The 13574-nt window shown below is 42.0% G+C and overlaps 6 protein-coding genes across 6 annotated transcripts; 2 read left to right on the forward strand and 4 right to left on the reverse strand.

The window, feature by feature from the left end:
• Positions 1–413: 413 nt before the first annotated feature.
• Positions 414–1467, forward strand: I206_105089 (uncharacterized protein; the record flags this gene model as incomplete). Its single annotated transcript, XM_019154392.1, has 2 exons — positions 414–1187; positions 1261–1467. The coding sequence occupies 2 exons, from the start codon at positions 414–416 to the stop codon at positions 1465–1467; spliced, it is 981 nt and encodes a 326-aa protein (XP_019013132.1).
• A 481-nt stretch (positions 1468–1948) lies between these two features.
• On the reverse strand, positions 1949–5732 carry I206_105090 (uncharacterized protein; the record flags this gene model as incomplete). The annotated part of the gene is made up of 8 exons (XM_019154393.1): positions 1949–1999; positions 2102–2449; positions 2520–2627; positions 2728–2925; positions 2998–3279; positions 3350–3844; positions 3940–5011; positions 5083–5732. 8 exons carry the CDS (start codon positions 5730–5732, stop codon positions 1949–1951), a joined length of 3204 nt encoding a protein of 1067 aa, XP_019013133.1.
• A 340-nt stretch (positions 5733–6072) lies between these two features.
• I206_105091 (uncharacterized protein) lies at positions 6073–6963 on the reverse strand (the record flags this gene model as incomplete). The annotated part of the gene is made up of 1 exon (XM_019154394.1): positions 6073–6963. The coding sequence occupies one exon, from the start codon at positions 6961–6963 to the stop codon at positions 6073–6075; it is 891 nt and encodes a 296-aa protein (XP_019013134.1).
• A 601-nt stretch (positions 6964–7564) lies between these two features.
• Positions 7565–8092, forward strand: I206_105092 (uncharacterized protein; the record flags this gene model as incomplete). The annotated part of the gene is made up of 1 exon (XM_019154395.1): positions 7565–8092. One exon carries the CDS (start codon positions 7565–7567, stop codon positions 8090–8092), a length of 528 nt encoding a protein of 175 aa, XP_019013135.1.
• A 62-nt stretch (positions 8093–8154) lies between these two features.
• Positions 8155–10162, reverse strand: I206_105093 (uncharacterized protein; the record flags this gene model as incomplete). Its single annotated transcript, XM_019154396.1, has 8 exons — positions 8155–8280; positions 8337–8851; positions 8942–9460; positions 9525–9648; positions 9712–9853; positions 9914–9920; positions 9981–10056; positions 10142–10162. The coding sequence occupies 8 exons, from the start codon at positions 10160–10162 to the stop codon at positions 8155–8157; spliced, it is 1530 nt and encodes a 509-aa protein (XP_019013136.1).
• A 654-nt stretch (positions 10163–10816) lies between these two features.
• On the reverse strand, positions 10817–11403 carry I206_105094 (uncharacterized protein; the record flags this gene model as incomplete). The annotated part of the gene is made up of 3 exons (XM_019154397.1): positions 10817–11013; positions 11133–11233; positions 11306–11403. The coding sequence occupies 3 exons, from the start codon at positions 11401–11403 to the stop codon at positions 10817–10819; spliced, it is 396 nt and encodes a 131-aa protein (XP_019013137.1).
• Between the last annotated feature and the right edge of the window lie 2171 nt (positions 11404–13574).

Genomic DNA, 13574 nt, shown 5'->3' on the forward strand with positions numbered 1-13574 from the left:
CGATAATCTTCGTCATATATGACGACTGGAATTATGATGCCAACCTATTTGCGTAACCTTACAGAAAGTATAAAGTTTAAAACTTTTAGACCTTCGTACTCTAGTTGGTAGCGCCACGAATCCTTTTGACGCATTGATCGTTGACCGGAAAGGACCCCCTTCTTGCTTCCATATCGCCTTGGTTCTCTAACGCCCTTTAGGTTATGTGAAGCTTACTCCAAGATGATGAATACATTATCGATCATTGTTTCAATGTAAGCGTGAGTATGTACTACCTGTTCGTCATTTCCTCTAAGAGACTGACTCGAAAATCCCTACGTACGACAACACTTCCCTACTACCCCAAAATTGCTTAAATATCATTCCTGATCCGACCACTTCTTTCCCATATTTTCTACAGAAAACTTTCTATAATGATAGCTCCTACCATTTCTCCATCAAAATCAACGACAGCCCTGAATGTCTCATATATTCAACCTATCTTCATTTCCCCTAATCCTTTCATTTCCAGCTTATATAATTCTCCTCCTTTTCTACAAACAAGTCGACCAAGAGGAGTAGTGATTATTGATCATTCAACTATAATCACGCCATTCGAAAAGCTTTCAAGTAATGTATCGCACGAATCGATAGAAGATGAATTACTTATCACTCCTGAAAATCATTCGCCCCTTATTGAAACGATTATTCTCCAGCAAAATGGCTCACAGACAGATCATCCTTTAAATGAGGACGACAGCGATGATGATAATGATCCTGTACAATTCGATGATCATGGAAGAGGAAAAGGGAAACAGAAACAAGAACAAGAATCAACACCTCCTATCAAAATTCCCCAGATTCGCTTCAATCACACTTCAGGATGGGCTGTACAATTCCCACCAACAACTTCTTTCGGAAAAGGAGAAATGGTTTATCACAATATTGATGAATCGAGAGTTTCGCTGTCTACGACTGAGGATCAAACAAGTCCAAGTGAATCAAGTAGAAGTTCGTCGATCATATCTCCTTCAGATAGGGCCACGAAGATTGGTTTATACGATTATTGGGAAATAGTTGATAAACGACTTCGACATGAAAGGAATGAGAGATTGAAAAGAAGGAAGTTCAGCATTCCCAATTCAGAATTGTCGGACAGTAGGATCAAGGTAAAAGATTGGTTAATCCGACAACGGGATAATGCTGAGGTAAGTCTATTTCCATTGATTGATCACGTCGTTCAGATCAAATTCTATCGGTGCTAATCTGAGATAAAACCAGTACAATCAACCTCGACAGTCGAGCGCTCGACCAAATGAGATGTACACTACTTTATCACCAAATGATTTCATCAGAGTTAAACCTCTAGTCATTCGCAAGGATATCATTTCCCCTCCCAAATTACGCCCAAAGTCAGAACAAAAAGACCAACAAGCTATTCCTCAACTTTCCTCAATCTCCAAATCGAATAAAGAAAGAAATTCATGAATAAAATGATAAGGTCGTTCATTCTTTCATCTCCTAAATATTTCACCTGAAATATCTCACTGTTTTACTTTCTTAAACATTTTGTATTATAGAATATCTGTATTTGTACCTTCGTCTACCTCTCGTCATATTTATCTTCTGAACCCATAGATGATAGTGTAGCATACCGTTCTCCCTCATTTCTATGTTAATCGGGCTATGATTGTATCGTTATAATTTGACGCCCCACGTCCCTCGTCTCTGTTGTATCAGTTCTATACGTTGTACTTTATATCATATCCGCTCCATATGGATTATTTATGGCTCTATGCATCTCACAACGAATGCATCGCTCGTATTCTATCATTTGAGGAAGAGTCATCCTATATGCATTCAGCTCATTAAAACACTATAATAGTCAAATGCAGATCATGAACCGTGAAGGCTATTAAGAATCGTCCAGATACAATCCAGGTGCGAACACGTAACATCGTAATATCATCTAAAATACGTCTTCCGCCATAGGACAATCACTCGTATCATGTTCGTTACTCTGCGACATTATATTCCATTAGCAAGATACTCAGGAAACCGGCCTACATGTAATGATAATGCAAGGAAGATCCACCATCAAGTCATTCAACAATTTACTCACTTCACAATCCGCACACCATCTTCCTGTATTTGTTTTCTTACTTGCCCCACCATCCATTACGCCCATATTCCCAGCGAATACAGGACAAGCATCCAAGTCATGTGGACCTTCACACAATTCACATCTATCATCTGTTGAGATCCCATCTGTATGTGCTGTAGCAGTCGACGAAGTTCGGCTATGCGAAATCCGAGAATCAGGTCCATCAGAGCCTTTGACTTGTCCTCCGTTAGAGGATCGTAATCGTTCGATTTCCCTTTCCAGGTTCGAAGCCCGAGTTTCGAGTTCATCTTCTCTATATATTTTAGCTTCAATAAGTGATTCCAATTCAGCAACTTCTCGATTAAGCTGTTACAGGTCAATCGAATACATCAGCTCCATATTCTAGCTTCAAAAATGGTAAAATAGTTTGGCTCACCTCTTTGATAGTTGTCTTAGCTTCCACTAATTCTTTCTGATCAGCTGCACTGGTACCTGAGCCCGAGGCTTGACCATCGGCAGCGCTCTCTTCGAGTAGCTTGATCTCCTGTAATCAAAATCCTTATGGTCAGTACTGATCTCGATTTATGACAGACCGCAGCGTATTTGTTTGGGACACAATAATGCGAAGGGACTGGATAGCGCACCTCCTTGAGCAAGCCGATTTCCTCCTTTAAACTGTCCATCTGCTCTTTCAACTCCGAATTCTCGGCCGACAATTCCTGTATGATATGCTGGAACCCTCTGATCTTCTTATCCGCATCATCGGTAGATCCAGTTGAAAGTCGCGATCGTCGACCTTGCGGAAGGTTGTTCTCAAGAGAAGCTGTTGCTGTTGTTTTAAGCTGGAACGTATACAAGAATGAGTCATGTTCTTCGTATTTGAGTAAGGGGTTTCCTATTCTCGAAATACTCACGGTAACAATCTCACTTTCCAAGCTACTAATCTTAGCTTCAAGATCTCCTTTGATCCCTTCGAGATCATTCAGCCTTTCAACAATTTCCACAACCTTGTTCTCAGCCCCTTCAGCCCGAATTTCAGTCTCGGAGAGTTTCCACTGTACTTGCTCAAGTTGACTTTCGGCTTTCTGAGCATTCGCCAGCTTGGCTTTCAAATCTTCCAGGTCTTCCTGGGCAGCAGATAGTGCCTTTTCATTGGCATTGGCAGTCTGTAAGGCGGATCTCATGGAGGCCGCCTCCTATAATTCGACCGGAAGATAGTCAGTATCAACCAATTTTGATGGTGTGATTAGACTTCGCACGACTCACCGAGGCTTCTCCTCTTAATCCTTCAATTTCAGCTCTAGCCGCTTCTAAGGCACTTTGATTCTCCTTCAGGGCACCTTCAAGTTCTCTGACTCTACCTTTAGCTCCATTCAGAGATTCGTTGATCTTCTTTATCTCGTCTCTGAGACCTCCGATTTGTTCTTGACTTGCTTTTTCAACATCTTTGGATCGTCCAAGTTTTGCTTTGAAAGCTTCTACATCTTGTTCAGCTTGTACTCTTAGATCTTCTAGTTCCTCTTCTAAGTGAGATATCTTGTTTTGTTGGTGTTTCACCTGAGCAGTCAGAGTTTCATTGTCTATCTCCGCCGCAGTTGTAGCTTCTCTTTGACGTGTCGTAGGTGAAGGAGGTAACAAGGCTTTTTCCTGCTCTTCTCTAGCCTTTTGCAATTTATCATCTAGAAGCCTATTTCGATCTTCCAATTCACGAACTCGTTCTTCCAATTCGTATTGCTTTGTCTCGTTGAGTGATATCATTTGCTATAAAACGCCGATGTTTGTATCAGTGTATGCACAGTGACAACTCTGGAAGATCCGCAGGGAATGTTCACGTGCCGGAAGGAATCTCAACTCACCTGACCAGCATTGGTCAATTCATCAACCAAAGCTTTCATCTCTGCCGCCTCAAGCTCAGCGGCTTCAGCTCTTTCGCTCATCCTGTGTACTTCCTCTTTCTTCGACTCCATCCCAGCACTTAACTCAGCTTCATTGCGCTCTACAAGCAATTTCATCTCTTTCCTCAGATCATTCAAAGCTTTCTCCTTCCCAGCTAATTCCTCTTGAGAAGCCGTATGTGCTATCTGAAGCTCTTCAGCTAAGCGAGAGGCATCAGTAGCATCTGCTAATTGAGATCTAAGGGAATCAGCTTCTTCTCTAGCTTGATTCGCTTGTACTTGTAATTCTTCCAGGTTGGAGGTATTCGCTGAATTTTCCGAAGCATGTTTGATCTCCTCTTCTAACTCCGCATTACGTCTTTTCAGTTCTCTAATCTCTTCTTCTAACGCTTCAGCCTGACGAGCAGCTATGACTCTGTTGATGTTTCCTGGACTAGGTGGGGGTGGCATTTCGTGCATGTTTGATGCTCTTGGACCCCTTGTCGGTCGAGGAGTTACCAATGATCCACCTATACTTTGTCTACCACTTCTAGCAGGTGTGACTCCTCCCAAGCCCATGGAAATTCTTGATGGTTTTGGTGTCGTTGTCGTACTAGCTCCTAAGCCTTTTACAGACGCATTGAGTGTGCCTGCACGAGCAGAATCAAGCTGCTTCGCAGTCATACCCAAGTATCGACTTGCCCTTGATCCAGCAGTGATCTTGCCTCCCACATCTGCATTAGCAATCGTACTAGTCCCGAGAGCTGTTCTTGTCGGCAAAGGTTCCTCGTCATCTAAAGGGGGAGGACGTCGGACTGAAGACGATACTGCCCGTGTTGTCCTACCAGGAGTTGTAGTAGATCGATCAAATGATGGAGTCGCTCGGCCTGAGGGGGTAGCTCGACCGTGTAGCGAGTATGATGCTGATGACGAAGCAAGCGAACGATGAGAAGAAGCTACGGAAGCTGGTCGAGATGGTCCGGCAGTGGGAGGGGAGAGTTTGGCAGCTACGACGAAGATACCACAAAGTGGAGGACATGAGAAGTATGCGACGCTGACAGATTTCGGACGTTAGCTTGCTCTGAGAGACATCCAGCATCCTAGGTGTCTTGCTGATTAACTCACCCGTCAACCGTTCCATCGTTCTTTCCCTTCCCAGCAAAACCACCTTCCAATTCCACTCCTGCCCAAACACCTTCCTTGAATTGCGTAGGACCGAGAAATCTTAAAGCCCCTTCGTAACCCATCGAATTGATCCGTACTTTCTCTCCAACAACCGGAGTCCATTTACTCGTATCATGTGCATTTGAAGCTCTGGATTCTGGGCGTCTGGCAAAAGGCGTAGTAGAGGTAGTGGAAGAAGCCATCGATGTTCGTCGTGGTGTGAATGGATTCGCAGTGGATGCCGATAGTGATTGTCTACCTGTACGCGAAACACTTCTAGATGCGGAAGGAGTGACTGGTCCACCTATACCTAGACCTAATCCAGCTGGGGTTTTAGGCCTTACACCCGGTGTACGAGGTGCAGCTAAGCCTGACGAAGCGGCAAGTAAAGATGGCGAAGAAGGGTCATCTCCATTCCTTAGACTACTAGGGGGTCTTACTCTAAGCACTTCTTGTAGAGCTTTATCCATAATTTCGTCTGATGTCGAAGAGGTTGGTAAATGTCCTGGACCGAGAGAAGATCGTGGTCTTCTACCTGTTGGTGTTGGGATCCCGGTTGAAGGGGATGACGTACGACCGGGCGTCGAAAGAGTAGGTAGTCGAGAAGACATTTTGGCGGTGATTCCTTGAAGTTTACCACTATCCTCCTGCCCTCTGAAGCTGTATAAGTCAATGAATAAGAGTATCTTATGGATGTTTGATGATATTTTATATTTATCTGTGAGAGTGATTGTTGACACAGTGCACGCGTTTGGCTCGTCGCGTGGTCGGTTGTACCCAAAATATTACGTAACATGACAATTCGCTAACCTTACGATCAAATCTCTGCGTTTGGTGGGATCCTGCTTCATCCTGTGACATTTTGACGAATGTATCGAGAAAGGTTACAAAGCAAATACATGATACATATTACAACCACAGCAAGCAACAAGGCATATAAAACATCATCCGCTATTCATCTATAGTAGTCAATTTAGAATCTGGTTTCTCACTAACCCTCTTACCCCTAAAAGTAATGTTTTTCCATGAAAAGGATTTTCTTTTTTTACTTTTACTTATTTTATCTGGGATAGGAGTTTTAGGAGATTCTTTCCTAAATTCTTGACTCTCTAAATGAATTTGTCTGATATATGCTCTATGTTTAATCATCATTTCTTTATTTCTCCAAATTAGAAGATCGATTTTATTTTCACATTCTTCTTCATCATGAGGATCATAAAGACAAGTGAAACTATCTTTATGGAGCATATAATCTTTGGCAAACGGTTCAGTTATTGACATTTTTGTTTCTTGTTGCTTGATTTGACTTCGAGCCAAACGCCTTTGGTGTGCTCGTTCGGCTTTTCTTTCAATTTGATTTGCCTTAGACTCAGAAATTTCAATAAATTGCCAAGACTCGTTGATGAATACGGGTTGTCTAACAAAGTTTTTTTTAGGTTTGATTTTCTTTTCAAGGAGGGAATCCAATTTCACTATATCTATCTGATTGGTGGTCTCGATAGAAGTGGGTTCTTCTGTAGATGTATATGAAGGTGGGTCGATTTCTCCTGAGGTCAACTCATTCTCGTTCCACTTTTGGTTATACTCAGCGTCACTGTCATCATCATCTGGATGAGGAATGTGGATGATAGTGACTTCGATAGATTGTATCAAATCTTTCAAGCTGACGACCAGGATAATCGAGAGGTAGATCAGAGCAATGAGAAGTTGAGAGGTGATTTTTGGGACTTGGTAGTTTCTAATTGAGTTGCAAATAGAAGTGATATACCACTGAATACCTTTGAGGATCACAATAGGTAGACAGAGTAGGATCAGAAAATTTCGGAAGGAAATAAGTGGCATTATGACGATGAAAGTTGTTTGTTGTGTGATATTGTGGTAGATGTATAGCTGTAATTGTGTTGAGTTTAACAGATAATTATGTTGGTCTTGAAAGAGAACGAGTTGAGTATAAGAAGATGGACAGATTGTTGATATATGTCCTCTCTTATATATGTATTCTGGCCTTCCAAAACTAGGTTACTGGGAGAGATTGTTTCCCCAAATTATCCACTAACCTTGTCGAAGGAGATTTCAGCCACATTTTAGTCGTCATCTTGACTGAGAGTCAACCGGCGTACTTCGTAATGGGTTGTCTTGTGTTACATACTCCTCTTCACTCCGTAAGGTCTCATTGACATTACGACGGTATGCTTCGACAGCTTGGAAATATAACCTAGTTTTACGATCCTGAGAAGTTATACATGCATTCAACTTGATAATCTTTACTCATACTACTTCTCTTTTCGTGTTCTTGTCTGTGAACTTGTCACTATCCAAACAATCAAAAGAAATTGCTCAATTCACTAAAAGACAGCCTACTCGATTCGTTGCAACATTTCGCCATCAATTCTCTGTACACTATCCATTAACAAATACACCAAATCATTAGCGTGAGAACACAATGTATTCACCCAAGCATATCATTTCATTAGCCTTCAACAAATTCCATGAATATAAACAATCACAACCCTCTCTAGAAATCCCAAAATGTAAATGGGCAGATCCTCTCGAAATACATTCATCTAAGAACTTCATTTCTGAAGAAATTATATTCAAAGATGAAAATGCTTTACATATTTATCAAAAAGTCATTCAATATATCAAAATTGCAAGTCTTGAATTTAAATTAAAACCAAGAGAATTATTAAGACGTGATAGAATTTCTAAAGAAATTATTAAAAGTAAGCTTGGGAAAAGGGCAAGGAAGCAATGGTCAAGTAACTATGAAAGTAAAGAAAGAAATATTCAAAAACGTCAAGAAGATAGAATTGATATTTTGAAAAGAGGTTTAATCGAAGTTCTTCTACAGTATTCGATATACCCTTCACGATTTTCACGATTTAAGAAAAGTAATAAAGCTGCTCAAGATGTTCCTAATTCCAGAGCTAAATGGATCTTACACAACAACTTGTTGGTGCAGAAGAGCTAGATTGAACGAGGGTGATGGTTAAACAAATATGTATTTCATGATCTGGATACCGATGCAACGTATCACGAAAAATACTGTACTTCCAACCCGATACTGCGTATTGGCCTTTGTCTACTGGCCAAATCAGATACAATTCCAACTGATACAAGGCATTTTCGTATTCGTGCTTCATAAAGCAAAGCGATGGACTAAATAACAGAACGCTGATCAGCAAGAGAGATACGTTATACAATCGCGAACATACCCAATTGCCCGATAATCTAGCTTTCAAAACCCCATCTCTGTCATCCAAGCTATCAGGTGATACATCTGGCTCTTTGGTAGCTGGAATTTTGATTTCAGTAACATTTAGCGGTCCTTCTTGCATTGTTTGCCCCACTTCCTCAGCTGGTCGGAGAGAAGCTTTCTCCCAATTTTCATCCGTTCCTATTCTTTCTTGTTCATCTTTGACAAGAGGTATGTTTTCCATCGAAGGCAATACCGAATTGATGGAAGTCGCCAAGCTCTCTTTGCTGAGATCCCTCTTACCCCTTCTTCTGCCTATCCACCATTCGCCTCCTACCGCCAAGTCGCTTTCATACGAATATACATTTACTCCGAACCTGGTTGATAGAGCTACAGTGGGTGAAACTTGAGCAGAATACGCTGATGATAGGAAACCAATGAGTGGGTTGTACAATAATGTCAATGTAGTAGGAGGTGATGCGGGTGGTCCATTCGGGGACTGTGGAAGGGTAGTGAACCGAAGACCTGTCGAGACTATAACGACGATTAGCTAATACTCGACTGTGTTCGTGTGCAAGCAGTGAGGTACAAGTCAGAATAGATCAGGAATACCACTGGACTTACTCCCGAAACTCCTTTGCTTAGCGGAGAAATAGACCTCCCCTCCAGCTGAGAATCTCCCTTTCAATCCACCTTCCATCATTTCTTCTTCATCGATCCTCTTCCCATCACTCCCTGTTTGATCCTCCTCCTTGACCACCGTCACGATACCTCTAGGAGTGGGCGTATTGTAAATCAGATTACCGATATCGGGTGATTGCCATCCGAAATTGTATACACCTCTTATACCGAACATTCCATCTTGAGCTGAATATGTATATTCTCCAGAGTATCGACCTGTATCGTGTTGCAAGGAAAGTAATATGTTACCGGGAGTTGGAGGTTGTGATGGTGGCACGGATGGTTCTGAAGGTTGACGTGAGTGTGAAGGAGGGGAATTAGGGGATGTCGGGCGAGTTGCTGTTGGTGGAGCGGGTTGTGATAGAAAGGCCAAGTGTGCTTGGAGGGTAGGTGTGAGTCTGGTAGTTGCCAAACCGGATAAATGGAGGGAAGGCAGATGGAGTCGGGAGTAGAGTAGGTAATCTGGCAGGTGTTATACAATTCACTTCAGACTGCGAACAACCTTATACTCGACGTTCAGACTCACCTCTCCCTTCTATCCTCCTTCCACCAAGCCAAACTTCATCTTTCGCTAAAGGTCGCTTTGGGGGTGGGAAGATTTTGAAGCGCTCGACCACATCTTTGAATTTGATAGTACGTGATGGTCCTATCTGCAATCATCGCCAAGGTCAGCTACCCGTGACTTAGCACTGGATCATCCATGATACACATACCTCTTCGAGGGGTTCCGATGTTGTGATATACTGTATACTCCCATTGAGCTGAGGTAGCGCATCAAGCGCATAGGATGTGAAGAAGATGGGCGTGGGCGCGTTCGCAAGCTGCAGTATAAGGGATTGGGGGACTTGGAAGTCGCTATTGAGATCCCGAGTTAGCCCTTGTCTGTACTGTGTCTGACAGTGATAGTTGACCTACAGTAACGCTACATTGACAACAAATCAGCCTCAAGTCGAATTCACTCCGCAATGATACTCGTACTTACAGCTGGACGTCCTCGTTATCGAGCTATACAAATTATCCTCATTCCATCCTATCGCGTTATAGTAATTCCGAAGGATCTATCCGATAGGTAAACACAATTGTTAGTCCAGACTGCGAGACTCGCAAGAAGGGGTTAGATAGAGTACTCTCAAGACTACGTACGAAGTTGGAAAAGCCTATCATGGTTGTTCATGATATGCTTGTCTCTTATCTCCTAGCTACGGGTCTAGTGTATACTTATTTATTGCTGGGGTGCAGACGGAATAAAGACAGAGATGGGGCGAAAACATTGCAGAATCCTAAACAATCAGGAACATCTCAAAACGCTTTAGCGTAAGTGGAGGTTGACCACCAACACAATACGTTACTTGATGATCAATCGCACTGCTCTTATCACTTCATGCAAGCTCATGGCGCAAAGGGAAAGAAAAGGTAGATCTATATAGTCTAGATGCATATAGTCGAGCTTAAACAGCTCTTTTTTAATTTATATTTGACATCCTGTAAAATGTCTAATTATACAAGATTGTAATATATATGTAATTATAACAATGATATGATTTTTATTCTTCCCTAAAAAGTCCCAAAATATAGATAGATATGAATGTAAATGATTGACAACGGTGAGGTTGGATATGATATATAAGTGATCGTGATCAAGTTGGGTTCGTATAGTGACGACTAGCGTTTGTGGCGTATCAAAGGGGGTCCTTTAGGTGGGGCGTGGCGGAAGGTGTTCGGATTTCAAGGTGAATACGACTTGCGTTTCAATTGTTTTTTTCGTTATTTTTATGCATCAATCAAGGCAGAGAAGAAGATAAAGGGTATGATACCACTTTAATCTTTTCTGTTGAAGTGCCAAGAGATAGGGAAGACACCTTCGCCCATGTTTCCACCGGATAATTCGGAGAAAGCGGCAGGTGAAAGATCAAGAGATCCATCGGCGCAAGTTGGGCATTCGTCGGCGACGGTGACTGTGATGGATTTTCCAGTGTCGGAGTTGGTTAAGCGAATTCCTTGGCCGCAGTTCGAGCCTATCCGTGAATTCAGATCAGCGAAAGAACACGAAGACAAACCTGATGGGGGGAAGAATGGGAAGGAATCAAGAAAAAAGAGTGAAAAATGAAGGTTTTAGGGGGAAAAAAGTACTCACCTCCGTTTCTTTGGTATTGATCAGAGTTAAGGGCGACAATGTAGTCGTCGTCAACGTTCCACCATCCACAGGCACCAAGACCGACTTCGAAGTAAGTGGCTCTGATGAGAGAAGGAAGGTAATCAGCAATTATTCGGCGAAAGGACCCATTTGTGGAAATTTAATCAACTCACTGTCCAGTGTGGGTGATTCTCTTCTCTGGTTGAGATTCGAGAGGGGCAGCAACGACGGCTGAGGCAACGAGAAGGGCAGTGAAGATCTTAGCGAACATTTTGAGTGAGTGAATGTGGTTGGTTTTGGTGTAAAGGTACTAGACCGTTTTTTTACTTTTAAAGTGGTAGTGGTAATGTGGAGTTATTGGTTTGTTTTTGAAGTGAGAGAAATGGAAACGATTTGAATGAGATTCAGAGGGGTTCTTATACCTTTCAACATCTCAATCTCTGGCATCTCAAAAAACTGCATTGTACTCTGTACGTCTCGGATATCATGCCTTATTGTGGCTTGAAAGCAGACCTTTCAAGTTCACATGCTCTGTCTTCATAATTCAAACGATCCAGAACGATTCTTTCGATATTCATTATACCATAAGATATGAATTTTTGAGGCCCTCCGAAGCTTACGGTCTCTGACCATACCGCATTGTCTTTTTCTGTTTTCGGATAAGATAATCCGATTATCTAATGTCGTTATAAATCGCCGACAGCGTCAAAAAAGAAGCGGACCGATCAGTACGTACAGATCCGAAGCCTTCATAATGTATTTCGGCGTCTTGAACTTGCGGATCAAATTTTAATCATACATGTGAAGAAAATGGGTATTGTTATTCTGAACCCCAAAAACTGTATTCCACTGTAAGGGAGAGGCAGAGGCGCCAAGCCTTTCCGTCAGTGGTAGGTGCATGAATAGATATCCTGACCTGAAGAGCTGGACATGTCGGCATATCGAAGGGTATAATACAATTTTATCTCAAATAGGTATTAACGAGTTGAAATTGGGTATTTGGTCAAGCATAAAGTCCAAGCTAGGTGTAATGAAATATTCAACCAAAATACCTGATTACATACAATAACAAATTTTTCGGCTTTTCGTAAATACTCTCGTTCATGCCTACGAATAACCAGGCAATAATAGGGTATTCAAGACAATTTAAGGGTATCAATTGATCGACATGGACCTCATTTTTATCTTTCCAACGAAACCTTTGTGCCCGAGAAAACAAGCTTTGATTGTTGCGGATAAGAGGGTTGGGGTGATGAATATGGGGGAGGTCATGGAGACATAACTTTGAAGGAGCAGGAACGATACCAAGTGTGACTGTGGATATGGTAATATTTCAATAACGCATCATAGGAGGTCCATCAGTTAGTTCAGCTCTGACAACATATGACGAAAACTTTCTAATTAACCTAATCCTCGTGATACAACTTTTGTCCGAGACAAGAACCCCCAAATTAGCTCGAAGTAGTAGAGCTAAGTTGAGATCGACAAGCACCCCTCTAGGTCAGAGTCCATTTTATCCCCTATAACAACTTAACCCCCTATTTGCAGCAGGTGTTGCAATGCAAAATTTGGTTAAGGAACAAAGGGCAAGTATGATATAGGGTAAAGATAAAAATGGGGTTGAACCGGTTTTTATTCAATTACCCGATTCCGAAAAAGAGGTAACGACCCCCGGGAACGGGGAAATAGCTATAGCTAAGAGAGCCTTTTCTAAAATGGGTCTGGAATTTCATTACGAATTTAAAACCGGATGTTCTGCCCTGAAATCTTCATGAATATACTTTTCAATTTGCTCGCATTTATCAGTACACGTGGGAATTGGGGTATTCCTTGAATCAATATATGACTTTTCCTATCCATAAATGAGACCCATTCGACCAGTCTGGCCATTAATTAATATGTGTATATCAATCGCTATATGAAAAAATCGGTACTAGTGTCAAACTCGATACACTAGCGAGCGCCATTGACGCAGTGCGGATCATATTCTGTGCACATGGATCAAAAATCAGCCCTAATCAGTTTGTCAAGTCATAGGAGAGATTCGATGTCTAGAATGTATGATCATCACTTGTCAAAAAGCGGTCTGGTGGAGGTCGATCGTGCGATTAAAGGCGGAGGCGTTTTGCATAGTCGATGTATGGGAACCGTTATGGAGGAACGAGGGTCTGGCTTACTCGTTTAAAACGGTGAATGCATTCGAAGGATGAAAGCAATGCAACCCTTTTAAAGCCAGGACGACCTATTTCCTCCGTCCGGACTGTCGGTCCGCTCAATAATTAGCATTTGTGACATATGCCATATGAAGCCATATAGGCGTGCAATACAGTAGCAAAGGTCTATGTCTATGCATATGATTATAATTGAAATTCGTCACCATCGTTAAAAGAGCGTAACATATAGCTACAAAGTTCTATAAAAGCTATAGTAGGTCATTAAGAG

This window comes from Kwoniella pini, chromosome 6, assembly GCF_000512605.2.
Source record: "Kwoniella pini CBS 10737 chromosome 6, complete sequence".
Taxonomy (NCBI): domain Eukaryota; kingdom Fungi; phylum Basidiomycota; class Tremellomycetes; order Tremellales; family Cryptococcaceae; genus Kwoniella; species Kwoniella pini.